The sequence below is a fragment of the Podarcis cretensis genome, assembly GCF_951804945.1.
Source record: "Podarcis cretensis genome assembly, chromosome: 1".
Lineage (NCBI taxonomy): Eukaryota > Metazoa > Chordata > Lepidosauria > Squamata > Lacertidae > Podarcis > Podarcis cretensis.
Window position 1 is genome coordinate 41,711,102 of NC_137170.1, and position 27,539 is coordinate 41,738,640.

At 40.1% G+C, this 27,539-nt stretch overlaps 1 protein-coding gene and 1 long non-coding RNA gene across 2 annotated transcripts in view; both read left to right on the forward strand.

The window, feature by feature from the left end:
• The window catches only part of SPRED1 (sprouty related EVH1 domain containing 1), a 78,763-nt gene extending 59,189 nt beyond the window's left edge, over positions 1-19,574 (forward strand). The window contains exons 5-6 of the mRNA XM_079955054.1: positions 9,320-9,478; positions 13,717-19,574. Coding sequence (XP_079811180.1) covers positions 9,320-9,478; positions 13,717-14,376 — 819 coding nt within the window. The 3' untranslated portion in view covers positions 14,377-19,574. The remainder of the gene's footprint in view (positions 1-9,319; positions 9,479-13,716) is intronic.
• Positions 1-27,539, forward strand: part of LOC307204306 — a 351,053-nt gene that overhangs the window by 288,954 nt on the left and 34,560 nt on the right. The window lies entirely within an intron of this gene.

Here is a 27,539-nt window from a genome sequence, read left to right on the forward strand (position 1 = left end):
TTTAAAAGATATACAGTGATACCTCAGATTAAGAACTTGATTCGATCTGGAGGTCGGTTCTTAACCTGGAATGTATCTAAATAAGGATTATGTTACTTTCTCATTGCAGTGTTGGAAAACCCAAAAGTTGTGATACGTTTTCAGTGGTTTTTTTGTTTTGTTTTTAGTCAAAGATTATTGCACACAAGTAGATCACTGTTTCGTAAGTGTGTGACTTAATTGCCGTATATTAAGATGAGTTACAAGCCTGGAAATGGGAAAAATTGCCAGTCTTTGCTTTTAAAAGCATATCATTACTTGGCAACACATGTGGGTCTTTCAGGCAGTATATGTGTCATCCTTATAGGCAGCAGGCTGCATCATCAAGATTATCACACATTCTCATATATTTTATCTGAGAATAAACTATACCGTCCCTTCTGTAATCAGATGGGGTGTGCTTCATCTGTTTAACAACATTCACAAATGTTGATAAGCAAAGATGAAAAGGTGTAGGGTGGGTGGCCATAGTTTGCCCAAAATAGCCTCATAGGCCAAATGCATGGTGGGCCAACACTGGCCCACAGACTGGAGGCACCAATCCTAGAGATAGAACAAAATCACCTCAGAAGGTGAAGGTCTCTTGCCTCAGGGAGCAGGAAAAACCCCCGTTAAAGGTTGGAAAATGGACACAAAATGTCAAGTTGTGGTGTGTGTTTGTTTTTACATAATTAAAAACAAACACCACAGACATGATATCCGTATGAGAAATGTGAATATCCTGGAAGAAAATTTCAGAAAAACAGCAACTGAAATACTGGTGTCAGTTGGCAACTTCATTAATGTTGAGCTTGAGAATGAGAAATTGGGCGGGGGGGATAATGGTTGGCCCAGTGATGCAATATGATATCCATTATTCTAAAAAAAAAATAATATGGGGACTTTGGTGACATTTGTCTTTCATGCAAATGATGATAATGATGGGTTGAAAAGAAACAGATCATTAGGGTGTTGCCACAGCTAAATGTAAATCCCTGTGGTCATTACAGTTCCCACACGGGCTTGATGCTGACCTGCAACTTGTGAATGCATAGTGAAGTGTCATGGGCCCAGGGCCTTGCTTAGGAGGCATTTATTTATGGGTGCCTATCAATGAATTGTTACATGTTACATTGGTCACTGGTCCTTTGCCTAAAAACCATTTTTCTATAGTTTCCAATAAACATTGCCATAAGTTTTCACACTTGTCTATGAAACATTAGCTCCTTATGTATTTTGCCTCAGGTGAGATTCCCCGCCCCCTACTTTTAGAGAAAACAATTGTCCAGGTTACAGATAAATTCTTGAGATTACAAGAATTGTTTTGTTGGTCACATTATTTTAAAACACCACAAAAATAGAGCATTTAAACTACTTGTGGCATACTTCTTTATTATTTTTGTAGGGAAGATCAAGCCAGTTAACTCACAAATAGTTTTGTGTTATTTGGAGTTCAAGTAATATTAGCTAAAACAGAAAATACTCTGTAAAGAATCTTACAATTTTTATGTTGGTCACTGCGGAATTACCCAGCTGGTTTTATTTAATAATTTATATGTAATGTGTTTGGGAAGGGAAGTAAGAGTCCTGACATTAGCAGACAATCCTAATTTGGGAGGCATTATTAATACAGAATAAGGATGAGGAAGTTCCACAGGAAGAACTGGGTGACCTCAAGAACTGCAGTAATGGAAATGGAATGAAACTGAGTTCTGCCAAGTAGAAGGCTGTGAACTTCGAGTGATAAGAGACGTTTTTGTTTTCGGCCGGGGGCTCAGCAACAGGGGAAAGAGCTTGGGATCTTGGTTGATCACAAAATGACTGTTTCATTGATGCCGTGTTGTTACAGTATTGCTAAGAAGATAGAATCAATGTTTGCATTGATTTTGGCAAGGAATTATTACTACATCTGTAAAATGCTCTGAAGGGACCCCGTTTGGAATGCATTGCTTGAAAAAAATTAATTTAGATTGCAACAAATGCGGGGGGGGGGGGGACAACCAGTAGGATTCTGGGAAATGCGGACCTATGTGGAGAGCACAGAGCAAGAGAATGTTGCTTTGGCTTAGCTTTTAGAAGGGTGAGTTCATGCTATGCAGAACTTAAGAGGAACATCGTGCAGTGGGGAAAATAAAAATTAATGGTTACCGATTGTCTGCTAATTTAGACTGGAGCTTTCTAATGGTTGAAAATCTGATTCTAGGGCAAGATTCAGAAACCATCTCCCTGGAAAATTTGAGAGTAAAAATCAATGCTTTTTTCCAAGAATGCTGATATTTCTGCAGAACATTTTATCATAAAAAAAACCCCAGACATTCTGTAATTTGTTAAAAATATGTTAATGCCCAAGGCAAAGAAAATCCTATGTCTTGGATTCACTTCTAAATATTTAGCTTAACTGAACTGATTAGGAATTTCCAACCAAAAGTAGCAGGATTAATCAGGAACTCTTAATCTCTTTATCCGATAATAAAGTCAAGGCAGTTTGGCAACGTGTTTTGGTTTTTTTAAAACAAAAATTATGTTCTGTAACTGCAAATTTAAATTTCTGATTACTATTTTTTCTAGTTCCAGTGTCTGAAGGATGTTCTGGGTTGGATGAGGGTAAACAAGCTGAAGCTTAATCAAGATAAAACAGATGTGCAGTGGGTGGTGGACACGTTAAAAGAAAAAAAAGGAGGAGTGTATTGAAGCATTGGCTGGAAGGGGGAAATGTTTCTTTGCCTATATGACATCAGGACTAAGAAAAGTGGCTGTCGCTAGCCCAAGGGGCCAAGGCAGGCCAATCTCAGAGGTCTGCCAGACCTAATTTAGGCTCACAAGCTGGAGATTCTCCACCACTGGTTTAAAGCTTTTCATCCGCACTTAGGATTGAGCCTAGATATGCACTGACAACCGTGTGCACTCATGAAGTTTCAGTGTGATCCAGGAGTGCCAACTTGGCCCCGGAACCATGGGTGCCCGGGGCCATGCATGCCGTGAAACGTGCATGGCCCTGGCACCTAAATTTGTGGGTGCCTGGCCCCTTCATGGGGAATTTTGTGGGTGCTCAGGGCCCCAGGGATTTGGCACCTGTGGCGTGATCTGATAAGATCATCGGTCCTAGCCAACAGCTGGAAGCCCCTGCAAACCAGCTACACTTAGCCATCATAATAGGCTAGTCTGGAAGTCACTAGTGTATGAACAACTGTGGCAAGGTAGCTGGAGTACCAACTGAAATTAATAAAATGTGCCTCTGGACACCCAAATTTTGCAAGTTAGTGCAGAGTCCAGAGGCACATTCAAGCTTTTAGGTCACCCCACCTGGGAAAGCTAGTTTGGGTGCAGGCTGTCCTAAGATAACCATCTCCTAAACTGCTTAGGGCAAGTTAGGAACAGGATCAGGCCAGATCCTGAACTTTCCAACCATGATGCCAGGGTGGACTTTGGCATGTTGTTTTTGTTCCATAGGCTTTGCTGGGGTGATTGTGGGGGAAAGATTTGTCCTGTGTGTACTGTGGACTTTGGCAAACGGTTTGTGTGTGTCTTTACCCATGAGTTGTTTGACATGTTTTTAGTTTATATTTTTAAATTGTTTTACTGGCTAAAGTTAGTCAGTGACATTTCATAAGGGTGTTCCCCCCCCCCCACACACACACATACGCTCAGTATGAACCTTTCTTGAGAGAAAGTTAAATGGTGTTGAATGGAATGCTGGGTAGAATGAACATGAATGTTGGGCAGAGAGGGTCAGTTGAAAAATGACCATGTGAGATATGAAAGTACAGACCAGGCTTCAGTGTTGAAGTTTAAAGTTCAGGTAAGCATAGGTGTGGCAGGAAACAGACAGAAGAAATAAGAAATGTGTAAAAATAGTTTTGAGGGGTATGAAGGGAAAGGGAAATACAGCTGAAGTGCACAGCAGCAAGATTTCTGTCAGACAGTTTTTGAAGGCACAGGGGAGCCTTCAGCTCTTATTCTGTGTGGATGATATTGGTTGCCAATTAAGTACTTGTAACATAGAATGATGGGACGCAGGTGGCGCTGTGGGTTAAAGCCTCAGCGCCTAGGACTTGCCGATCGAAAGGTCGGCGGTTCGAATCCCTGCGGCGGGGTGCGCTCCCGCTGCTCGGTCCCAGCGCCTGCCAACCTAGCAGTTCGAAAGCACCTCCGGGTGCAAGTAGATAAATAGGGACCGCTTACCAGCGGGAAGGTAAACGGCGTTTCCGTGTGCGGCTCTGGCTCGCCAGAGCAGCGATGTCACGCTGGCCACGTGACCCGGAAGTGTCTCCGGACAGCACTGGCCCCTGGCCTCTTAAGTGAGATGGGCGCACAACCCCAGAGTCTGTCAAGACTGGCCCGTACGGGCAGGGGTACCTTTACCTTTACCTTTTAACATAGAATGATAACTTCAGTCGCATAGACTCCATTTGTCTATTCAGTGAGCGGACAGATCTGGGAAGTCCACCACTTTGCCACCGGCAGCCAACCAGCATCAAGGTAGTGGTGATGCTGGAACTAACAAGATAGGATGCCATATCCATTTTGCCCGGAATAACATGTCTGCTAAGACTGTGGTTGTAATTTCCTGGCAATCTGGAGCTTGAGTGGAAACTTCTGTTAACATATTATTTTGTTAATTGAATTAATGTCAAAACACGTTGTCCAGCCTTCATAAAATGGCTGACCATTCTACTGCACTGCAATATCCTAGGTTTGGAGAACAGGAGTTTGTGCTCTCAGGGTATTTTTCTGTATGCTAAAAAAGGGGAAGATGCTATATTCTGTGCTGTACTAAACAACAAGTCACAAAGTACAGTACAGTACTAAAAAGCCACCTTTTTGCTATAGTATAGTGGTAATGACTATTGCCCAAACTATCTGCTGCAGATTGCCAAAGCCACTGAAGTTTTGCTCACATGTTTCTTTTTTTTTTTTTACAAAAATGAAAACTAATGGTTCATATTGATTTTTGAAAAAAGATTTCAGAGTTTATGACGGCTCACCTGGCAGCCATAGGTAGCAAGGAATTACATACACTACGGGTTCATGTAGGATTAATCTGCCCTTCCTCCATCAGCCCACATGGTTTCTGTGCTCACTGCAGAGGAAAAGTCTTCCCTTTCTCCTTTTGTTTTTCTTTTGCAGATAGGTAACTGTCTGGTTTGTGAACTCTTACAGGTGGTGTGAACTGGTCTACTGCTGTAGTTTCTGTAATTAAATTTGGAGGCTTCATAGAACAGACTGTTGTCTGTAGAAATTTATGACACAATAACCTAGCTAGGTAAACTCAAAAGCTCTACAAAAATCTGTTAGTCGCATCAAATTTTCTGTGCCGATTTGCAGTTATAAGTAGTCTAATCCCCCATGAAGCTGAAGTGAGTGCTCTTATCACTGCTGTTCAATTTAGGAGGCAAATTTTGCATGAAGATTAGTATGTCTATGTTTGCACGAAGATTGAATTGATCCACACCTGCCAGGAATTGAACTTTGCTTGCAGTACAAAAGGTTTTGAATTAACTTTATTGAGAGTAAACTGGGCACAAGATTGCTGTCTATATCCCTTTTTGCTTCTTCAAAAGATACTCTTCCTGTTTTGCTTTTGTAGTTTGCATTCATTTGGGATCCTAAAAGAAGGGAAGTGTTGTGTCTGTAATTCAGCTATGCTTTTAGGATGTGCTTTATATGGGAAATGTTCTGTCTTAAATGACCGGAAAATGTTCTGCAGATTCTAGGCCGCTGCTGAAGGTATTCAGGATGTAGGGCAGAAAATATGCAACTAATTGTAGGGAAACAGCTGTTGGCATTGAAAGTAATTGCTCTGTTCTGCAGAATCACTAAAGCAGAGGTTATTTTGAACTTGAGTCTTAATTCATAATTCAAATGGGATATGCTTGTTGCTTTTAAAAATACAGTCTTATGAAAGGGCTAATAAGCACAAGGGTCAGAAAATATGTAGCCTTTTCTAAGAGGTAGGAGAGTATAGTCTCCTTTACTCTTTTGTCAGATCACTTGTTCAGGGATAGAGGATTGTTTTAACAAGGCTTGCAGAAGAGCGTCGCGTTCTCTTACCCAACCTTCGCCCTGGGAAAAGTGAGGAGAGGAGTTTTGAAGAAGAGAGGATCTCAGTCTGGTTTTCATTTTCTCTACAGCTGTCATCTGGCTTTGAGTTCTGCTGGGCTTCTACAGCTGGAGAGTCATTTTATTGCTTTTACCCAGCATCCTTTTGCTTGTGCACACAGAAATGTTTTAATAGTCTTGGAAAAAAGTCAGAGTATCTCTTAGCAACCATAGGACAGTAATTATTATACCAGCAGCTGGGAGCAAACCAGATTTCCGTTGTGCATTAAAAACTGGCGTAGGTTACTTCATAGATGATACTGGCTAGCCTATGCCAGTGCTGTGGTTGAAGGATATTGAATGTGGGCGGTGCGTAATTGCTTTGGCAGTAGAAAAGAAGTGGGGATTTGTGCATCTATGTCTGTGTTTTATGTGAGATAGAGACCATCAAACACTATATTTAATGTGGCACATTTTTATACTGTAAAAATATTTTGCTGGTTTTATTTAGTCTTGTTTTCAATACAATAGTAGCCTGTGTTTGGGCCTCTTACTGTCAGGACCGTATCTCTTGATTTTATTTTGTTGCTGCTGTTGTTTTAAGTTTTAATAACCACCCCATGACAAAACAACCTGGACTAATTGTTTCCCATCCAAAGAACTGTTCTGAAATACTTCATCAAAATGGTTTGTTTGGAAACCAAGATCTTTTTTATTAGGGACTGTGTAGCTACTGGGAGTTATGACATTAAGGAATTGAGTGTAAAAGGATGGGCACTGAGAACATGACACAAACACTGAACTTTTGTATGAACTACAGAAATGATGTCAAGCGTTTGTTGAAAATAGTAATAACACATAAATAGCCCCCAAGACCAAATAAGGGTGTAGTTTGCAGTTTCCCACTGCACTGATATCGCCTTCGCTTACTTAATGTTGAGAATTCATATGCCTCCAAAGGAGTATCTGAAGTCCAGGCGCTGTTATAGCCCAACTCCATGCTGCAGTGCTGTGGCTTGCTTCAGCAGATCCTTGCTAGTTATACTGGATTGTTAGTGGTTGTGTGGTACACTGGACTATAAGATCTTTGGACCCCACGAAGGCTTGACGTTTGCTAATGCACACTGTGCTTGTCAGAAAAGCTTTCCACAGCACCATCTGGTGTAGCAAGAGTTGCAGAAGAAGCTATTTCATGAGAGTGTTTTTGTAAACTCTAAAGGAAGGCAAAATGACACAGTCTTATTTGGACTGATGAATTCTCAAACCTGTCTGCACATCACATTTCTTGTAAGCCTCATGGACGCTTGACTATGTTCCTCTGTTAATTGGAAGTAATTATTCTTTAAAAAATGAACTCTTGGGTGAATATGGAAAAAATACTATAAACCATTATGCACCCAGATTTCCATAAAACTGGGATCAAGTTTGACTATAAATTTGTTGGTCCATGCCTGAGACAACAAGAAATCTTCAGACCATGGTTTGGATAGCCTTTCTTATATTGAAAGTCATGCATACATTAGGTTGCCAAATTCTGTACCATTAACCATTGGGACTTGAGTGCTACAGGTAAACTTTGGTAGCAGATGCTCAGGCAGCTTGCATATATGCTATTTGTATTCATATTTGGAGTGTGTGCATCTTGCCATGGTATGTGAATTTCCCCATCAGACATTACATTAGAAGTATTAACAGCATATAGGGATTGGTTAAACGAGCCAATGTCATAAGCTGTGGTTTGAAGTGGGCTTGCCCAGCAGCTAACTAAAGTTTAACAAAAACTATTGTGATAGAAGTCCTTCTGGCCAATTGGTGAGAGGACAGTCTCTAAGGCTTATGAAGGCTCATCCATGTAGAGCTAAACCACAATGTAGTCTTTCATAAGAATGCAGTCAGTGTGTCTACTTTTGCTTCCTTCTTAAGTTTCCAAATTCTAAGTTTGAGGAGCCAATGAAATATGATAGATCTTAGAGCAATGATCTCTAAGGTGTTGGGCGTTTTAAAGCTTGGAAAGTTATTTTCCTCCCACCCACCCTTTTATGTCTATAGCAAGCATATTAACATGCTCTTCCACAACAATTGATTAGATTCTGCCCGACTTCACAATAGTCTGTTCAGCTCCTGATGAGCACTGTTTTCTACAATCTATGAAGCTGTAAAAAGTGAGTCGCTCATTGTATTATCTTAGAATTTACTACTTATTTACTACCTTCATCACTTAGGAATGACACTTAAAAATGAATTGTGGAGAACATTGTCTTTCGTTGAGGTGGCTGAGCATCTTTGTCTATTAAATACAGTGCCCATCTGCACAGTAACAGTACTTCTAACAAGTCTCATTTTGTTGAAGGTGCAGAAAGGTGTAAGCATGTAAAGTACATTTGTCAGAAACATGCTCACAAAATGAGCATCTTCCCAAGGAACAGATTTTGTGTAGTGTCTTGCACATTAAGGCAACCTGTGCCAATGTATTTTGGACTACAACTCCCATAAGTCCCAACCAGCTGTCTAAGACTGAAAGAGCTGCAGGTTGCCAAAGGCTGCATCAAGGCACAGCCATCATATACTCTGAAAACAGCAGGTGTGGCATAAGGATATATATTCTGCCTGTTTGAAGTGTTAAATTCCATGGAAATCCATGCCCTAATTATGGTCTTGCAAATAAGTGTTCAGGTGATCACAGTTTCCCACACCAATTTGGTGGCCTTCTATTACAGAAGTGAGAGTGAGTCACACACCCAACCCGGTTGGCTGCTCTATTTCAGGGATCTGCCGGAACCAGGGGCAATTGCTGTGGTTAGTTGGTGGTCAGGTGGTTGACAAATATCAAGTCTTCAGTGCCAATCACTGCTTGGAAAAGGAAATGGCATACAATCCTCTCCGTAGTGATATTTTCTAGATGTATAAATAACCAACTGGGAAATGGAGTTTGTGTGGTCCCATATCCATACCATGCAATCATGGAAATTGTAGGTCTGAAGGGCTGTTAGTGTATTTCTTGTGCTGGGTGTGTTTGTGACTTGTACATTCAGTAAGCATTCCATAAGGGGGATACTAAAAGTATTTTTGACACTGCCTAAATGCTACCTCCAGCATGTAATCTGTGGCATTTGTTTACAATAGAATTTTTGTAAATGTTTAGTATGCAACTTGTTTTGATTTTAATTGAAGTCATATGCATTGTCACCCATCTGAATTGCTGGGATGACTCAAGCACAACAACAACAACAAAAAATGAATTATAATTTATTATCATTCCCAGGCTATTCCAGAAAGCATACCGAGTTTGCTAATGAAAGATCATCTTTTCCAACATGAACCTGGAGTGAGCAATGATTCTTACAAAAGCTTAAGTATAAGACCCTCAACCTTTGAAGATTTCAGCTCAAGAAGACCATTCTTCCACAACCAATCCAACCAGGTAACAGCTCTGCAACTAGAAAAAAACAGCTGTCAGAAATTTGGCTTAGTTATTTTATTGTCTAGGCTAGACCTATAATGGGAGCCAAAGCTTTTCCACTATGTTAGAGACCCATGGCAAGCCTCAGGCTCACATACTCCCTTCTCTCCCCTCTTTCATGCACCAGACTTAAAAGTGGAAGTGACTACAGGAAGAAGTTAAAAACATCTGCTTCCACTTTAGAACAAGCTATAGTTCTTCGGGTTCCAGTGTCATGGGAAGTTGCAGCTTGTTTAAAAGCAGAATATGTTTCTGATACCTCTGGCTGTATTCACACGTGGGGTTTATTGTGTTAGTTTACCTGACTACAAGGCTAGTGCTTCTTTCCTTTTTTCTAACTTCCCTTTCACACTGCACAAGCCTGTTCCATCATATCTCAACCACTATACCACCATGTTGCGGTAAAGGCCATTCACACAGCAAGAACTAGCAACAAACATCAACAGATGTCAACATGCCACCACCATTCTGCTACTCTGTGCTGAAATACTAGCCTTGAAGCGGGCAAGGAATGCACTACATGCTGGTAGTCTGCCACACAGCTCGTCATGTGAGCAGCTGTGGCATGAACCTGTGAAAACAGGAAAATCACCAGGCAAAATCACGTGGTTTTCCGAGTTGGGGGGAGGGGGCTGTAAGAGGGTGTTTTTTTGCAATCAAATAACATGGAAATGAACGCTAAATTTGACTATATTCTCATACATATTTTCAGAAGTGGCTTTTATGTTGTGTGAAAGCTCAGTTATGATGTGCAAAATAACTAACTACCAGGGAAACATCAGGGAAAGGGAATAAACTGTGGTGTGAATGAAGCCTTTCTCTGCTGAAAGGGGTGGTGGTGTGTGTGGCTCATGCAACTGGAAACCATGACTTCCCATTTCTTCTGAATTGAGCAAATATGTGCAGTCGCAGCAACTTCCACCTTGTGCCTCTCCCTTCCCATCTGCATGCTTCCCTGTTTTCCCTCGCCTGTTGTGTACAATTCCTTCTGTCACGTAGGAATTTTTACTCACCCAGCCTTTCTCATTGACGTATACTTGCTCAGTCCCATTTATTCTGCCTTCCTTTCCACTGCCATACAGCTCCTCGAAAGATGCTAAAATCCCTACCAGGCTATTTGCCCTCCTTCCTGGGCCTCCCGGCCACATAGTTTCCTTATTCCCCTTTACGGTTTCCATTGTTGCCTCCAGGCAAGCAGCTCGGTCTGTGTCACAGTCCCACTCACTTCCTGCTCTGGACATTGATTTCTTCCTCTCCTCCACCCAAACAATCCTTCACTTCACAAAGCTCTTCTTCTGTTTTCCACCTGAGCAGTAGAAATTCTTATTTTTAAAAAATTACAGCAGCTAGGGAAGACTCCCCAGCAAATAGTAACATTTTTGTCAGTCAAGGGATATTTTATGAGGTCTCAAAAAATCCATTTGCCAGAGAAAAAGGCCCCCAGCGTCTCCCTTTCCCTCCAGGCTCACAGGAGGATAGAAAGAATATACATATACGTAATTTCATTTGTCTGCTGGCTCTCCACAGTTCAAGCCATGCTCAAGGCAGCTTACAAGATAACAAAAATACAATTTCCACATAAATCACAATATCTAAAATAAAGATTAAAAAAAATAACAGTTACAATCTGACCTCCCAACAAAAACTTCTGCTTTTGTAGCTGGAGTCAGCCAGGGCCCTGCCCTTTCTGGCCGGGTGAGGAAAGGCCTGCAAGGCAGCGAGCAGGTCTTCCAAGGCTCACAGCCAAGATGGTCTCATATTGTGTTGAACTCTGGAGCAAGCAGAAGCAGAACTGGCCACACACACTGCTTCTGCCCTCAGCGAAGCCCAGAACAATACAATACCTCCTGTCCCAAATTCTCAAGAGGAGAGGAGAGGTCAATGATAGCCACAGACCGCAGCTGGCTAGTAAGCAAAGTCAGGCCCTGGTTTTGTCAGTTTATTGCTATGATTTTAGGTGGAAAGAACAAAAATGTCTGCTGGCATTTAAATTTGCGAGTTGTCTTTTTTTAATTGTCAAGCCTCTAAAATCCTTTGTGGTGAAAATAGAGCATTCAATGATAAATTTAATATTATCCTTTCCTAACCTTGTAGTTGATATTATGCCTCTTTTACCCATGATTCTATATTGTGGCACCCAGCTATCCTGGAGTACCTCAGACGTAGGCATATGATTTTCTCTCACCTGAGTATACATGGGTTGGGGAAATTTCCCATGTGCAGGTGTGCAAAGATCACATATGTCTACTTTGCAAGATTTATATTCGTGAATGCTACTACTTGCAGCTCTTCAAAGCATTACTCCAGCATTACAGTGTACACCACCACCCAAGGTTTTTTTTTTTTTTGGGGGGGGGGAGTTGCCTACACCATTGTACTGTACACCCATGTAGAAAAAAAGTTTTGTGCAAAGTAGCTTTTGCCTGACTTCAGCCTGATTTCTCCTTTTCCTGACATCGTTCCCCCCCCCCCAAAGGTTGCAGAGCTAAAGCCCAGAACAATCTATTACTGAAGCTTAGGCTTGCATTACTCTGTTTTATTTTAGAGTGATCTTCTACTTAGATTTCAAAGATTTCCCTATTTAGCTTGCTCTAGTTGTTTAGACAGTTTTAACCATTGGCAAGGGTGACCGATTACAATTTTTATTACTTTGAGCCAAGCCATTTTGAATCTCAAATATTCCAGCAGAAGTTTGCTCTGCCCTATAATGGAGTGTCTTGTTTTTGCCCTTGGCAGGGATGGGAAAGGATTGTTTGCTTTTTAATCATTGCTCATAAACTAAAACTTTATGGCAAACTTATTTTCATTAATAGTGAAAGATGTTTCTGTCATCGCTGGCCGATCCTTTAGAAGGTTATGGAAAAGTTATTTCTGTCTTGGTTTTGTGGATTTCCATTGGTGCCAGCAAAGTGAGCAACTTCTTTGGTACTGGCTACAAGTTCTCACCACAAGTGTTAATGTGTTTGTTAAGCAAGTACTTCAGTAATCAAGGACTGCTTCTTCAAAAAGTATTTTGAAATAATTCAGGCATGAGTTGCAAAGTGGCTTTTATTTCTACACCTGTAAGAAATCCTCCACCCTTTGCAATGTGATTTAAAATTAACCACTTTTTGCAGGCTGCCTGAAATCCCGGTCACACCTACCCAAAGTAAGTCCTATTAAACTCAATGGGGCTTACTTCTGAGTAGATACGCACAGAATTGTACTTGGGGGCTAGTTCCAAGAATTTCAGAAGCATGGATCACTCGAGCTCCTAATTTCTGCTTCTTTGTCATTCGGAGACTTTTTTGAGTGTTGTGTTGCGTTCACAAATCCTATTTCACATTGTTAAAGCAGAATTGCGAGTTGAATAATTTCTACTTTTGAAATTCCTGCTCTTTGTTAGACACTACCTTTTCTGAGACTCATCCTTTTTGTCCAGAGCAACCCAAAAGGTGGCAGTGGAGGAAATAAAGGCAGGTTAACTGCCTTTCCCAGTGCCCTGCCAGCAAGACTGTGTGTGTGTGTGTGTGTGTGTGTGTGTGTGTGTGTGTTTCTCCTCTCTTCTTCCTGTTCCAGTTTTGAATTCCCTTCTGATACTGGCAGTGCTTCTTCAACTTGTTATCATGCAATGTTATTACTTGTCAACTCTTTCCCTCCCACCCTCAATTTGCACTCACCATCTTTTCTTCAGGGTTTTTGTTTTTTATTTGCTTGACCTTTCCATCTCCTCATTCTTTTCATGTCTTAGGTGACCTACAATGGGCATTTAGGGGAGGGATGTTCAGGACTGTGAATACCTTTGTATAGCATTTAATTGTTAAGGTGCCTAATCAGCGTTAAATATGAATAGATTTCATGAAGCTGCAATCCTGTGGTTCCAAGGAGGGTGACCCATGGATTGTAGGAATCATTGTACTGAACAGGAAGAGGAAAATGCACCCGCCACCACTTTTTGTCTTACCAATGCAAGCCCGGATGGGAAATGGCAGTTCATCCATTTTGGGTTCTGCCCCCCATAACACCCCCCCACACACACACACCATTTGGATTACTCTGCCTATCATGTTTGTCAGAAGCTCTTCAATTCAGTTTACAGAAAACAAGTAAGGCTGAAACCTCCTGACAATAAAGTTCTTTGGTACTTAAATCATCAGCTTGTGCTGAGAGATTCTGTCACACTTGTGTGTAGTACAAAGTGTCTTTTGCTTCCCTTTCAGATACCCCTGAAGCCAGTCAGGAATGTCAGTTTTCAGGATGACGAAGAAATTGTTCGAATAAACCCTCGTGACATTTTAATACGCCGCTATGCAGACTATAGGCACCCAGACATGTGGAAAAATGACTTGGATAGGGATGAAGGGGACGCCTCGCTGCAATGTCCCAAGGCAGATAGTAAAAAACCAGACTATCTGTACCCTTCCGGGGACGGAACTAAGTTGAATTCGCTAAAAGATTCCAAGTGTTCTGTGGTACTGAAAACGCAGCCTTCCTCGTTCAAATTGAAAAAGTCGAAAAGGAGGAAAGAGGACGGGGAGCGCTCTCGCTGCATATACTGCCAGGAAAGGTTTAATCATGAAGAGAATGGCCGGGGCAAATGCCAAGATGCTCCCGATCCCATCAAGAGATGCATCTACCAAATTAGCTGCATGCTTTGTGCTGAGAGCATGCTCTACCATTGTATGTCAGACTCGGAGGGGGATTTCTCTGACCCCTGCTCTTGTGACACTAGCGACGACAAGTTCTGCTTGCGATGGCTCGCCCTTGTCACATTGTCTTTCATTGCGCCGTGTATGTGCTGCTACCTCCCCTTAAGAGCGTGCCACCATTGTGGTGAGGTCTGTGGATGCTGTGGAGGGAAGCATAAAGCAGCTGGATGAACCAGTCCGGTACCAAGTTTGGGCTAACAACGTCTTTAATTTTCAGGAAGTATCTAACTCGTGGAAGCATTTGGCAAGCAGAAGGGGGAAACCTGTCGTGTATGAGAGGTCAATTCTGAAAGAAGCATCAGAACTTGTTGCATTGTGGGAATGCTGGCCACGCCAAATGATCTGCTTTTAAGTGCATGGTGCAAGTTGTGTCGGGAGTTCTTGCGAAAGGAAAGCCTTTTCTTAACGATTGGTGGTTGAAAGAAGTATAAACTGCAGTCCGTACTATAAGGGATCAACTTCAGCAATTTGTACATATTGAGGTTAGGTGATGGGGGCTGTTGAAAGAATCTATTTAGCAGAAAATTTAACTAAACCTGCAGTAGCGAGAGCTGATTTAAAACTAAGGAAAGTTTAAAACTTGGCGACTGCAAGAAACTAAATTGATTTTAAATGCAACTAAATTGCTTATAAATAGTTTTTTGGAAACAACTTTATGTACAAATAACAAATGTTTATATTTAACAAAATATATGGTACGAATTATTAAACCTTCCTTCCCCTTTCCAGTTGCAACACAGTTATGGACCACATTTCCAGTCACATTCCATGGTAGTATTTCTCAATATTTAACTAGTTAACTTAGTAGCATTTCTATTCAAAATGGACAAATCAATATTTTCAGTCTTGTTTCCCTTCAGCTACATTTTTGTATTGAGTTCTCTCTGTACATTCTGGTAATCTGAAAGCCTTTAAAATATTAATTATTGTAGTCTTGAATGACCAATGTTTTGTTAAGTACAGGTGTAATTGTCTAATGCTCTTATAAGAACATAACATTTATTTTTATATATAAATTACTCTGTATTCAGCGAAATGGCAAAGGAGTTTTTTTCCTTTCTCAACCAGCAAATTTTCTTCTAGGGTTTCCTTGATTTCAGATGTTTGGGGAAAGAAAATTACAACAAGATAATTGTCATAAAATATATATATATTTATCATGCAATTCAACTTGGTACCAATTATTACTTCAAACTAGCAAAGGAACAAAAAAGCATCCATTATTCTAATCTTATTTGGCCTATCAGAAATTTACAATACTCCATATATCAAACTATAACCCAGGTAGGGAAAAGCAAATGAATTTCTTGTGAATGGAAGTGGGTTTTATTTTGTCTTTGTTGTAACATATTAATAATGAATGTTTAACTTAACATTTGGCTATGTGTTCTAAATACCAATTTGGGGAAATTTCTAAATGTCATCCATCATATAACATAGCTGAGTATACAGGTTTTTAATTAATAAAACTCTCTAAAGCAGTGAAGCAGTCATTCATTCAAAATCGTTAATGGGTGGAGGGAAAAAACCATGTGTTTAATATGCTCTTATGATTAAAATTATAATTGCACACTACCTTTTCTTTTATTTCTATGCATTTTTTCCCCCAGTGAAATGTTTTGGTTTATTTTCTTCTGAAGACCATGTTCAATCACAGGAATCTTTCCTTCCCCTCCTCTTTTCAGAGCCCAGGTATCAAACTGAACAACTGTATATAACACTATCTGTAAAATACTTTTTTAAAGAAAACATTTATATTTATATGACAGCTTGAACTGACAACGTTATGTACATAGATCATCTTGAAGTATTATTTCACATTGAAAAGAAGACAAATATATTGATAATTATAGAAGTTAAGAGCTCCTTTCTAGTTTTGTACTTTAAAAAAAAGCCTGTATGGATAACCGAAGTCAGCAAACACGACACTGTAGCAGCAATCTCTTTAAATCCTTTCCTTTTATATATTTGAGAGCTGCTGCTCCAGAAGACTTTCATGCTTCACATATTGAGCTAAACTTGGTTGCCTAGATAGACTGTTAACTTTTTTTCCGAATAAACAAACAAAAACGAGACAGAGATTCGTAACCTGCATTTCACTGTTGACATAGGACCTGCATCTTGTGATATAGCATTTACTAAAACATTATGCTTTTAATTAAAAATGGAGCATGGTATCAACAACCCAAGAAAAGAACTTGCTGGCTGTACAGAAAAGTCCTTTGGAACTTTGTGTGTATGTGTGCGTATGTGCGTACTTTGGGAAGAGACAAATCTAACCATTTTCTATGAGCCCTCATCGACATAGTGCAACTCTTGGTTCTTGTAGTAGTGAAACCTTATATGCTTTAAAAAAAAAATACTGAATATGTGCGTTAATATTTTCAGTATATATTTAACCACTTTGCTGCTAAACATTTACTATCCTTTACTCTTGAAGAAATATTATTCCTATTTTGGTTTTTTTAAAAAAAAAATACAAATTAATATGGATACTGGTATATAGGTTGTGTTATTTGCAACTGATCTAGTTTGAAATAATTGCATCGGTTCAGTATCTGGTTTCATGGATTGTGTGATGTCGGCCACATTTGTATGTTTAGGCTTTTGCTTTAACGGGGGAATTTCTTAACTAACTGTGGCCAACTCACATATGAAGTTGCCTTATAGGGAGTCAGATCCATCTCTGTGCTCAAATTAGTGGTCATTTTTCAAGATCTCAGGCAGACCTGCTGCTCAGCTCTGCTAACTGAGGTGCTTTTTTAACTGGGGATGCCAGTGATTAAACTAAGAAATGATGTATGGCTCTATCTTCCTGGAACAAACCATTGAATCGTCACTTCTCAATCCACTAATTCTAATTCATAGAATCTGCCATGGAGTTGTTTTGTTGAATCTCATGGATTTCAGTGCACTTAAATGTTTTTGTCCTTAAATCGGATTGTGGCCCCTTTGTGCATTTTATCTTTCCACCCTGAAGGTTTACTGTAAAGCATGTAAATTCAGGTGCCTTTTAAGGTGTAATGTAATGAGGGACTTTTCTCCAAGCCTATATCAACTCATGTGCAGTAATTGCTGAAGGATGTTCAGGTTTCAGCCTCCTAAAAGGTGCTACCTGAAAGAAGGAGTGTTCTGTCTGAGGTGAAAGCAGCTAGCTATAACATTAGGGTACCACCTACTGGACAAACATGATTTAGGAAACTTAGCTTTATTCATGCAGCCTACACACACACACACACACACACACACACACACACACACACACATTTTCTCTGATAGTTGTTTAAAACATAAATGCCAAAATAGGGGATGGAAAGAGATCCTTGCAATTTCAGCAATTGCAGTTGTTTTAGACACAATTGAATTAATAAATATGTCCCATTGAAAGTCCAGTAGTCTAAAACAAGACATTCTTACTATCAGGCTTTGTGGAAATGCAAATGTTCCAGACCAAAATAAAACAATAGCTGGAAGTTTCTGGTTCTTCCCCACCCCACCCCCCATCCTGTTAATTGACATTGTTGGTCTTATTCCAGAAGAGCCATTCTTGAAAGTTTAGAAGATTATATCCCACCTTGCAAAACAGTGAGCCTTTAACTTTTCTATATTATTTTGTTGTAAAAAAAAAAAAATCCCCACAAAAGCCTACGTTTCTGTTTCATATAGAAATCTCTGGGCCAGTAGTTCTCAAACTTAGGGCCTTGAACTTGAATGAAAACAGTCATGAGTTGTACCACATGTGTCCCGCTATCCACCTGCTTGTTATGCAAAAATTCACTTATCTAGACACAGTTATGCACAACTGAGTCAGATATTTGAATAGCTGGAGTTTGCCCACTTCCTTATATGTTTGTGCTGTTCTGGTCTATGGCAGCCATTTTTGGGAAGAAACCATACAGGGAGAGTGCAGACAGATCAGTTTTTCATTTGTCTCTATTTCATAGCTGTCAACTTTTCCCTTTTCTTGTGAGGAATCCTAATCGGAATAAGGGAATTTCCCTTTAAAAAGGGGAAACATTGACAGCTATGCTCTATTTTGCTGGTTGGCTGCAGCCATTTTGGGCAGAGGGGAGAGAGATTACGGATTAGAAATGTTCCCATAGGAAATGGAAATCGCCAGCTCACTGTGTGAATGCTTGCCTAACAATTTCCTGGGAATGCATTGTGTTCAGAAAGTGTGAACTGTGTGTATTTTTCCCACCAGCCAACACCTGGGGCACTTGAATGTTCTGGGCCCCTAAGCCGTTGCACATTAAAGTTGTTTGGAGGTAGTTTCACCTTTACCTTCATCTTCTCATCCCAACAGAATTTAGAATTTGCATGATTTTTTGTGAAATCTTGTTCTGTTCCTCCTTCAGAACCAATGTTAAGATTTGTGCCCTAGTGTATACAGATCCTTGCATATAGCAGCTTCATTACCTGCAATCTCGCCTGTGGTAGAGACTTATTCTTGCTGGGTCAGAAGGTCTCAGAGGACGCAGTTACTTTAAAAGTGGTGCCCAAGTTCAAAGCAAATTTAGATCTAGAGCACAGACTTCTGTACTGACCAAACTGCACACTTTCAAACAGCAATTTCAGATATTTTTGCATGCTGGAATGCAACATTCCCATTTTTCTTCTATAATCTTTCTGTGAGTAATCCTGTATGTGTGTACAAGGAAGAAAAACCTCGAGAACTCCCCATGTAAATAATACACTATGTTTGTGTTGGTCTTTTGATCTCCAGAGAACATAGAACACTGTATATATGGAGTCTACAGTGGTCCACACACTCTTGAGGGAGAAGAATAAAGGAGATGGTTTAGTATTCCAATTAGTACTATTAAAGTTGGCAGCCTGGTGGTTAAAACTTGCATATGCTTTTTGGTGCACTGATGAAGTAGCATTTAAATGGCATCTCCCTGCCCCCCCCCCCCCAGCATCTTAATTGCAATAGCTGTGGTTAGCTTTGAAAATTAAAACAAAACCTAGTGGGGAAAAATTTGTATTGGGAGCTGCAGCATAATCTGTACATAGGTTTTTTTCCTCCCTCTTGTTTGTGAATATTTTGCTTAGTGCAATTTGCTTTCCACCCTATTGACCTCAAAAAAGTGCCTCACTTGTATATTATTTCCATTAAAATATTAATTGCTATCTCTTTCTACTAAATGATGTAGGTTTAAGTTTTAATTCCATGCCATAGATGTATTTCTTTCTATGTATAAGAATATAGCTGGTTACCTTGAGGACATAATGTAAATACACATACGAGTTTTAACTGTTTTGTTATCATACCCTTTGTAAGTTGCCATACTGGATAATATCATAAAACAGATTTAAGTTTCAATGTTTTCCTGCAATTACCTGATTAAAACTATCATGAAATTAAAGGGAGATATGTCATGTGTTTTTGTATTTCACTTTTGGGATGGCTCAGAGCAGGGAAAGAAGAAAATATTGGTGCAGAAGAGTACCTTTCAGTATTGTGTAGCATTAAGATGGATTCAGCAACATGGGCCTACTGCCTTGCATAAAATAATAAAATTGTAGCAGTGACCCTGAGGGCAATCTAGTCCAACCCCCTGCAATGCAGAAATCTCAGCTAAAGCATCCCTGACAGATGTTCATCCAACCTCTGCTTAAAAACCAAGGAAGGAGAATCTACCACGTTCCAAGGGAATCTGTCCCACTGTTGAAGAGTTATTACAGTTAAAGAGTTCTTCCTGGTGTTTAGTCAGAATCTCCTTGCTTGTGACTTGAGGCCATTCAGGTCCTACCCGCCACAGGAGAAAACAAGCTTGCTGCATCTTCCATGAGACAGCCCTTTCGATATTTGAAGATGGCTATCATATCCAATCTTGGTCTCCTCTTTTCAAGGCTAAACATACCCAGTTCCCTCAACCACTCCTCATAAGTCTTGGTTTTCATTTAAAAAAAAAATATTTATTACTTTTAAAGCTTACAAAAAAGAAAGAAAAGAAAAAAGACAGAAAGAAAACAAGAAAAAGAGAAAACAATACAATACAATATATAAACAATACAAAACACAACCTTAACACATTAAACTAAACACAATAAACAAAACAAAACAATTTAAAAGCATACATCATACCTTTTGCATACTCATCTTTCATTCCCTTGTTTCATCGACCTCCTCTCACCTCCCTTTTTGTATTCCACTTCTATTAATTGTTTCAGCAATTCCTTTCCATCTTTCTCTATTTTCTGTCATATAAATGTCTTAACATATTTTTAATCTTATTTCCATTAAAACTAATATACATATTTAAGCTTAACTCCTTGTAACATTTCTACTAAGGCCATAAAATTTCATTCCAACATTTTTCTATCACTCATTAATTTTACAGTATTTCTATATACAGACTTTAAATTTTTCAATCCTCTTCCACCATCTCCTCTCCCCGGTCTCGGACTCTGCCAGTCACTTCTGTCAACTTCATACAGTCCATCAACCTGGAGATCTTATGTCCGAGGCTCTTAGCTCTTTCCAAGTCCCTTCTGCAGGTCTTCTTCATATTCTTTGATGCTATAGAGCAGATCTTGGGGAAACTCCGGCCTAACAATATTTTTATTCCTTCTCAACAGGTCAGCCAGATTTCCATAGTTAAAGCTAAGATCCATAAAGTATTTCAGGACATGTTTCAAGATTCCTCCAAGTCCAAAGGCCCCCAGAACTCCAGTCTCCTCCTGACCCAAGTTCATGTCCCAAAAGTCAGTTAATCCCTGCATGGAGGGATCTTTCCAGCTTTCCTTCTCCAGTCCAGGCCGGGCTCCAATCCTCAAAATCTGACTTTTTCTAGGTTCAATCATAAAAGGCCTCAACTTATAGTCCTCAATTTGCCTCTGTAAGGCTGAGGCTCCCACTTGTATTACTTTAGGTTCGACAACAACTTTCTCCTCCTTCTCCTTCTCCACAATTTGTTCTGCTGAAGTAAATTCCTGTACCAAATCCTGAATAATTTCTGTATTAGTGCTCACTTTTTGTCCCAGATTAATCGCTTTTTGTCCCAAGTTATCAATTAGTAGTCATAACATCGGTCTTCTTATGAAGCTGTTCCAACAAATAGCTTATCTTACAAAATGCATTCACTAAGGCTTCTCCTGTCGACATTCTTAAATGATCCAAGGTCAATCCCTGATTCTCACAGTTCTTATCCTGCAGCTGGAGATTCTCCAGCTCCACTCTTGTAACAGTTTCCAAAGCTCCCTCTAGAGGGAAACAGTCTCCACTTGTATCAATCCTTTCAAGCACAGTTCAAAAAGTAAAGTTAGTTTCAATTTTCAGTTACTTTTCCTCCTTTTTAAACGCAGAAGAGGACAATGGAAACAATATATTTCTCTTATTTAACTAACTGTCAACATGTTTTATTCACAGTCAATGAACTCTCCCAAAGCGTCAATCTACTGGCAGTCCATTTCCAGGTTCAGAGCAGTGGTAATTTAATTTTTATCACTCTCTCCTGCAGGCTTACACGATCCAAAATTTCCCCCCTCTTCTCCTGCTTCCAAAGGGGGTTTAATGATTTTAATCGATGGAAGTTTAATCCTTTACATAAGGCTTTCCAAGCTTGCAACTTCTTTGCTTCAATCTGTTTACAAAAGGGGAAGGCGGACTTCCTGTTTGAAACCATCCTGTTTCGGTACCAAATTAAGACTTTTGTAAATCCAATTTTCCGTTCTACTCACGGGTAGTTGTTTAAAGTCAAATTGTCCACAGGAAAAAGCCAGCGCTCTCCGGCAACAGCAATGCGGCTTCACTCCGTGAAAAAAGCAGTCAATTCGAAGCACCGTGCCACTCACCCCACGTCGCTCCGGATCCCCAAAACTGGGTTTCCCCGCGAGCAGGGGAGATGCAAAGGGTGCCAGCCGAATCCCACGTTCACAAGCTTCTCCCGCCTGTGATTTTAGTGGGTCTCCGCCTTCGCCGTGGCGGTCAGACCCTGATTTCCACGGAGCAAGTTCCTCCCGATCGGAGGAACTCCGCCATTGCCGGAGGCGCCAACCCAGAAATCCTATAAGTCTTGGTTTTCAGAACCTTTATCATCTTGGTCGCCCACCTCTGCATACATTACACCTTTCTAAAGTGAGCTGTGGTGTGTTTTTTGGCATATGTACACAAAGCAGTGGTGTTCTTGGCAGCTTCCTTTTTTTTTCTTTTTTCTTTTTACATTCTATCCTTGTGTACAGATAGGTAAAGGTAAAGGGACCCCTGACCATTAGGTCCAGTCGTGACCGACTCTGGGGTTGCAGCGTTCATCTCACTTTATTGGCCGAGGGAGCCGGAGTACAGCTTCCGGGTCATGTGGCCAGCATGACTAAGCCGCTTCTGGCAAACCAGAGCAGCAAACGGAAACGCAGTTTACCTTCCCACTGTGTGCTTTTGAGCTGCTAGGTTGGCAGGAGCAGGACCGAACACCGGGAGCTCACCCCGTCACAGGGATTTGAACCACCGACCTTCTGATCAGCAAGTCCTAGAAATACACCAATTAAAATTGTTGAGAATAGCCTAGGCTTTCAAGTAAGTAATTGGGTTTTTTGGTCAAATATCCAAAAGAACCACCAACCTTTCCCCAGTTTGCCACCTTAGTGTATTTTGCTATGGAAAAGGAGCAAGTAGGATGCACATGTGCCCCCCCTCAAGCGATGCAAGGCCTGTTTCATACGTATCTGGATCAGGTGAGGAGAGGATCAGGTTCAGGTCCTGCTTGCAGGCTTGCCATTGGTGGGCCATTGTGAGAGCAGGATCATGTACTAGATCAGTGGTTCTCAACCTGTGGGTCCCCAGATTTTTTTGGACTACAACTCCCATCATCCCTGACCACTGGTCATGCTGGCTAGGAATGATGGGAGTTGTAGTCCAACAACATCTGGGGACCTACAGGTTGAGATACACTGTACTAGATGGACCTCTGGTCTGATCCAGCATGGCATTTCTTATGTTCTTACATTCACCAGATACCAAATGTGAAACAAAAACTGACCCTCTGTGCGATACTGATCTTTACTCATATTTTAGTGGGGTTGGGCAGTATTGTTTTCTGGGTAGCTGCAGATCCTATATTCCTGCATCCCTTACCTTCCCTCAAGTTATTGTGCTACATTTTGGAGTCATGGGGCACTGAGGATTTGCATAGAATCAGTGCCCTGGAGCCTTGATCTAACTACCATAGTTCCATTGCCCTCACAGTACTCCTAATTATTACTATTATTTATACCCCGCCCATCTGGCTGGGTTTCCCCAGCCACTCTGGGCGGCTTCCAACAAAATATTAAAATACAATAGTCTTAAACATGAAAAGCTTCCCTAAACAGGGCTGCCTTCAGATGTCTTCTAAAAGTTTGTTGGTTGTTTTTCTCTTCTAAATAGGGACAAACAGTAGGTGACTTTCTGTAATGACCTCTCTGTGGACTTCCAGAGACATCTGGCCATGGCAAGAAGCAGGCTTCCTTGATATGATCCAGAAGTGCCATTATTATTTGGAGGTTCTGGCCATAGCTGTCAAGTGTCCCTTATTTGAAGGGACAGTCCCTTATTCCAGTGCCATGTCCCGCTGCTGTCCCTTATTGATGGATGTCCCTTAAATGTCCCTTAAATGATGTCCCTTAAATTTCAAAGGAAGCAGCTCCTCTCCCTCCCTCCCTGCCGGCCAGACTGCAGGAGGACAGGAAGACTGGAGTGCCTGGAACAGGTGAGGCTGCAGGTCCCTTATTTTGGCTGCTGGTCCCTTATTTTCAAATCTGTAAGTTGACAGCTATGGTTCTGGCTGCCACATACACTGCTCCAAAAGGTGCACACGGAGAGGGGTATTGTTGCAAGGGATGTGCAAGATTAAATTTGTTCTTGAATTTGCTTCAGATGTTTCACTGAGTTCTATTGTTTTTGTGTTTTAACCCCTTTTAAATGCTTGCTTTAATTTTAATTTTATTTTATTTGACTCTCTTGTGTTTCCCGCCCGTTTAGAGGACAGGAGACAGAAAAGCCATAAATAAGGTTAGTGTTTCTGGGGAAGGTGACTTTAGGGAAACAATTCCCATGGTCTCCATTAGGTACATTAGAAGTAGTTAGCTGTCCTTCCCCTATTACTTCCCCAAGAGTTACACAACCACTTAAGTTACATCCACGTTCTCTAGCCTGAGCACTGAATATTATAAACATATTCAAATATTTATGGCTAGCAACATTAAGTTGCACAGACTTTAAAACCAGATCATATTGCAGTACCACTGTAAATCACATCTTCAGCAACCCCATTGTTCAGTCGACAGAATTCCCAAATGCCTATATACAGTAACATTTGATCCCTGGGAAACAGGAACTGAGGTTCTGATGCATCAGATACAATTTTCCAGCTCAAAGCCACGAGGAACTGTTAAAACCATTTTTATTCTTAAGAGGCACAAAGTTATTTCTTTTTAATTGTACTTAAAAGAGGAACGAGATGTGGAGGGGCAGTGGTAGAAGTTCTTTGGGGGTATGAGTCAAGGGGTAAAAATAGAAAAGGGCAGGAGGAGGAATATGAGAAGCCAAGAGATACTGCCTTGCCATAGTCTAGGGTGTGTGTGTGTGTGTGTGTGTGTGTGTTAACTAAGCAAATCTTAGTAAACCGGCCCATGCTTTGTCAGCAAAGCTTGCCAGATTTCCGTCTTTCTGTTAATATTTAAGTGCAGGAAGGAATGTACTAGCAGATAGATTTAACTTTTCAGAAGTTATATCCCATTTCAGAAGAACACCAGAAATTAATTTAGGATAATCAATAATTATATTGATCAAAAGTCACTGGTTACATTCACTTTTCACCTAAAAGGGAATTAAAATCACAAGTAAAACTAGACCTTAATAAGCTACTGTGGTGAAATCAAGATCTTTCTTTTGCGATTTCCAAAGATCCAGGGGGGAAAGGAAGAAAATAAACAGAAATGGACTTTACTGCAAAATGTTATCTGTTAGCTTTCCAAAGAGGCAATGGCAGAAGTACAGTTTTGGTTTGAAATTTACTATCATTTGAAGAAAAATTTGGAAGGATTGGGAGTGGGGCGGGGGTTTTACAATGGGATAGAGGCAATTTATTCAGAGCAAAAGGCAAAATTGATAGTTAACAATGTGGTGACAGAAGAGATTAGAATTGAAAAAGGAACACGACAAGGTTGCCCTATATCCCCTTTGTTATTTATATCGGTCCTAGAAGTGCTCTTGAATATGATCAGAGGAGACCGGTTGGTGGAAGGTATTCAGGTCGGAGCGAAACAATATAAACTGAAAGCATTTGCAGATGACCTAGTTTTGACCCTACAGGAGCCAGAGCCTAGTACTAAAAGGGTATTGCAATTGATTTATGAGTTTGGTCGAGTGGCGGGATTTAAACTTAATAAGCAAAAAACCAAGGTTTTAGGAAAAAATTTGACTTTTTCAGAATCAGAAAGGTTTCAGAAAGAGACAGAATTAAATGTGGTTAAAAAAGTAAGATACCTAGGGGTAAACATAACAGCGAAGAACAGGAACTTATTTAAAGATAATTATGAAAAATGTTGGTCTGAAATTAAAAGGGATCTAGATGTTTGGTCAAGATTGAAACTTTCTTTGACAGGACGTATTGCTGCTATTAAGATGAATGTATTGCCAAAAATGTTGTTTTTGTTTCAAACTTTGCAGATTGTAGACAAAATGGAGTGTTTTGGGAGGTGGCAGAGAGATATTTCAAAATTTGTCTGGCAGGGCAAAAAGCCCAGAATTAAGTTTAAGATATTAACTGATGCTAAAGAAAGAGGGGGCTTTGCCCTGCCAGACTTAAAGTTGTATTATGAATCAGCAGCTTTCTGCTGGTTGAAAGATTGGCTACTTCTTGAAAACACTGATGTTTCAGATTTGGAAGGATTCAACAATGCGTTTGGGTGGCATGCATATCTGTGGTATGACAAGGCTAAAATACATAAGAACTTCAAGAACCATCTTGTCAGAAAAGCAGTATTTAATGTCTGGTTGAAATATAAAGACTTATTGGAAAACAAGACCCCAAGGTGGTTATCACCAATGGAGGCTAAGGCCTTGAAAAAACTCAATATGGAGGCCAAATGGCCGAAATATTGGGAAATAATAGAAAAAGATGGAGATAACTGGAGGTTGCAGAGTATGGAGAAAATAAAAGATAAAGTGCGAGATTGGCTACATTATGCTCAGATTAAAGAAGTTTTTAAGTTGGACAAAAAGGTAGGATTCCAGGTGGAAAAATCAAAGTTAGAAACAGAACTCTTAGAACCCAGCTCTAAGATACTTTCAAGAATGTATAATTTGCTGCTAAAATGGAACACACAGGATGAAACGGTCAAATCAGCCATGATAAAATGGGCACAGGACATAGGGTACAACATCATGTTTGCTGACTGGGAAAAGTTATGGACCACAGGTTTGAGATTTACGGCATGTAATGCCTTGAAAGAAAATATTATGAAAATGATTTACAGGTGGTACATGACCCCAGTCAAGCTTGCAAAGATATACCATGTGTCTGATAATAAATGTTGGAAGTGTAAAGAAGCTGAAGGAACATTCTTTCACCTCTGGTGGACTTGCCCTAGAGTGAAGGTTTTCTGGGAAATGATTTATAATGAACTGAAAAAGGTATTTAAGTATACCTTCCTTAAGAAACCAGAGGCCTTTCTCTTGGGCATTGTCGGTCAGAGTGTGCAAAAGAAAGATCGAACCTTTTTTATGTACGCTACAACAGCAGCAAGGATACTCATCGCTAAAAGCTGGAAAACTCAAGAATTACCCACACTGGAAGAATGGCAGATGCAACTGATAGACTATATGGAATTGGCGGAGATGACGGGCAGAATCCGAGACCTGGGAGAAGAACTGGTGGAGGAAGATTGGAAGAAATTCAAGGACTATCTACAAAAATATTGTAAATTGTATGATTGTTAAGAAAGATGTAAGATCTGCAAAAACATGGCTTCAACAAACTAATTATAAAGAATACAAATTTAAATTTAACTGGAAGATGAAAAGATAAATTTTGGATAAGTAACATTTTATAATTAAGTGTCAATAAGAGTATGTTAAAGTTTAAAATCTGAGATATCAATATTGAAAAATTATATTATATGAATTAAACCAAGTTAATAATTTGCTGGTAAAATTTATGAGCTTAGAAAGCAGGAACAAGGGTTGTGAGGAAGTCCAAAGATGAATATGAAATGTGGATTTTGGAAAAGATTGTGTTATTACCTATGTATTTTATTGTTAAACTAAAATTTAATAAATATTATAAAAAAAAGAAATTTACTATCATTTATTCCCTATCCATAGCTGTCAACTTACAGATTTGAAAATAAGG